At 38.3% G+C, this 3,258-nt stretch overlaps 1 protein-coding gene across 1 annotated transcript in view; it reads right to left on the bottom strand.

Moving 5' to 3' along the window:
* Positions 1-3,258, bottom strand: part of prcp (prolylcarboxypeptidase (angiotensinase C)) — a gene marked incomplete at its 5' end in the record, with an annotated part of 10,097 nt that continues 6,839 nt past the window's right edge. The window contains 3 exon segments of the mRNA XM_014012777.1: positions 1-558; positions 1,504-1,691; positions 1,786-1,953. Of these exon segments, the coding sequence (XP_013868231.1) occupies positions 306-558; positions 1,504-1,691; positions 1,786-1,953 (609 nt within the window).

Below are 3,258 nucleotides of genomic sequence, written 5' to 3'. Positions count from 1 at the left end.
TTCTAGAGGCAGACAGGCTTTATTTAGGTTTGTCAAAAATAATAAAATACTGATTACTGCAATACCTAATCAGATGTTTGCTTCATCACATTTGTGTTTTTTATCTGATTAACTTTTTCTTCAATCTCTTTAAAAATATACATTTAAGCATTAAAAAAGGAGTGCATAAAGGTGAAAAACATTACAACCTGAAAAAACACAGAACCTGATTCCAAAAGGCAAAGATTTGGTATTTTGACACAAAGAGCACTGAAAATCCATAACGTGCTAATTAAAGCTAAATCTCAGATCTTAGTCAGGGAAGTTTATTTGTTTTGTTTTGTTATTTTGTTGTTCTTGGAGATTGTTGCACTCCCAGTTGCCTTTTGATGCTGTTTGATCCACGTCTGAAAATACTTCAGCTCTAAAGCCCGCGCAGCACGGACTGAGGGGGGGTCCAGCTCATTGCTGTAGCGGAGGTCCAGGTGATGAGCTCCTTCAGGAATCAAGATGGAAACCAGGGAATGCGTTATGTTTTCAGTCACTCCACCAGCTGACCAAGGATCCAGTCCACCGTTACTAAAATGTAAGAGAACACAAAACCACTGGGCTGAAGACAAAACATGGAAAAACATCCTGTTTCCAAAAAGTAGTTTACAAGTGGAAAGTGTGAATATTCAGTGCTGACAAAACTTTGCCGAATTTTGTTAATTTATTTAAATTAAGACAATCAGAAGACAATCCTTCTGTCTCAGACCATTTTATTGTTCTTTTTATTATTATTATTATTATTATTATTATTATTATTATTATTATTGGTAATGAGGGAGTTTTAATGTTGCTCGTGTCGGCGGCAGTTGTTTTTTTCAGGGTATAACATCACAGGATTCAGTTTTAATAGGAAAACTTTAAAACAAATAAATAAAAAAGCATTAATAATTTGGGTTTAGCTCCAGTATCAGTACTTGTAACTGCTTCTTATTGCAACAAATTTGTCTTCAGCTAAGATGTTTAAATGACATTTTTCAGTCCATGATAGAATTCCAAACTGCTGGAAAAAAAAAAGAAAAAAAAAGAGCTCTGCCATCTTTGTTTTTCTGTTTAATTTGCTGACGCCGCAATGAATTCTGGGATACCGTTGGCCACGTAGGATACTCAGAAGCAGCCTATATTTTCAGTTTTGTCAGCCGCATGTGTAGGCGCCTACGAATTGGGACAGCCTAAAAATGCGGCCGATGTCGGCTGCAACCCATGAATTGAGACACAGACAATTATCTCACTCGTAATGCTTCTTGCGTAATGTCTCTGATTGTTTCCTACTGCATATTGTTCCTTTTACTTTTTGTTGTTTTAAAGATAAGACAATAAGATAAGAGTTGTATTTTTCTTGACCTTTTACAGCAACATAAAATACATAAAATGTCACTGACTTGAATAAGTTGACATCCTGTGTGAAGATTTAATTTGCTTCCAACAAAAGTAACTCTAAAGCATATTCAACCAGTCTCTTCTGCAGACATTTACCTGAAGATGATGTTGCTGTGAGAGGCGATCTTCTTCCCCCCGTAGACCGTGTCGGCCCAATCAGCCCGTGGCCTGATCCCAAACACGGCATTGCACTCATCAGAGAAGTTCTGGAAGTTCCACTCTTCGGGTTCAAACATGTCCTGCACCCCATCCGTGCACATGGGCATCACCATCTCTGTGCAGGCCTGGAGACGAGAGATTGCAAACATCTTTACTCGGATGGGCAAACCTGCGGAAATGGATAACGCGGCGTAACGGGGCCGAGCCGCTTCGTGGCACCTGGTACATCCAGCCGAGTTCACCGAGGCTGCCGGTCGCCGTCTGAGACGTGTTGAGGCAGGGGCAGCTTCCTGTGTGGTTGTAGTAGACCTTTGCTGCCTGCGAGACACCGTGCAGCAGCTGCTGGTCAGACACGGTGGAATCAAAGGCCAGATTCTTGCACACCACCTTGAAAACACGACATTTACAAAGCAAAACAAAAATTAATTGGAGGATTAATTGGATAAATTGGAGGTTTGACTGGAGCGTTCAGAACGAGGTTATAATAGTTTTGGATTTTTCATTATAGTTTAGTTTTATTTCATTGTGACTTTGTTCTTTTAATTCAATTAGTTTTAATTAGTTTTTACATTGGATTTGCTAGTTTTTATTAGTTATTATTGCATTTTTAATACTTAGTTTTAGTTACATTTTTATTAGTTCTGGGATTAGTTTTGTTTATAGTTTTGTAAGAAATATTCGTGTTCAAAGACCGAAGTCAATAGAAAACCACCACTGTTAAATAATATGATTTTTAGACGGAATAAAACCATACAAAACCAGAATTCTGGAGTGGGGGTTTATTGTCACCGGAGCTGACAGGAAACCACTCACTGCCGGCAAACCAGGAAGTTGATCCATTTATACAGAGTCTTCAATGCCCGCGTTCGCCCCCTACTGACCTACGACTGAATCACAGGCATTCGTACAAAATTCTCACCTACTGTTATCATAACCGTTAAATATGTGTTGTTATAGATATTTCGGACATATAACTAATCTATATCAACACATAATAGATTAAACATTATAAAAAGGAAAACATAAAAATATAGTGTTGTGCTTTTAACATCAGTACTAACCTCTAATAGCTATAAATTTCTTCAGTTTGAATAAACATATTTGCCAATGCATCCTCCAGCTTGTGATGTTCCTGTTAGTTAACTAACCAACAACTATTTGGTCGCCAGTTAAAGTAGTCTATAGCGACACCTTCCTAAAATAATTGCGTAATTTATTTTTGCCAACTAAGGACTTGGGTCATTATTTTAGAACAATATTTGTCTCCAACCCAGTGCTACCAGTTGCTGGTTTTTCACGGGAGATCCTGAGAGAAGCTAGCGTGTCAGGACAGTCATAGTTAGCCATCTTGTGCGAGTTTGATTCATGCAGTTTTTCCCTTGAGAAGCATTCCATCTTTTTTACCACCTGTTTCCACTACAAGACACTTGATTTTATTTTTTCTGTCATATTCAAAGAAATCCCGAAGTGGACGTCGCCGTTTTCTCCCAACTTTTGTTGTCCTCATTTAGCAAGCGATGCTGAGCCGTAGCAAATTGTAAACAAGTGGTTTTACGGACTATGAGGTGCTATAAGCCAGTGGTTCCCAAACTTTTTTTCTTCTGACCCACAAAATAACCATGGCAAAAACTTGTGACCCCAAATATTATTGGTCTGAGTACACAAACTTTGTTAATAACCCTAAAAACACAG

This window comes from Austrofundulus limnaeus, unplaced genomic scaffold (genome assembly GCF_001266775.1).
Source record: "Austrofundulus limnaeus strain Quisiro unplaced genomic scaffold, Austrofundulus_limnaeus-1.0 Scaffold94, whole genome shotgun sequence".
Classification (NCBI taxonomy): domain Eukaryota; kingdom Metazoa; phylum Chordata; class Actinopteri; order Cyprinodontiformes; family Rivulidae; genus Austrofundulus; species Austrofundulus limnaeus.
This window is presented reverse-complemented; position numbering and strand designations above follow the sequence as displayed.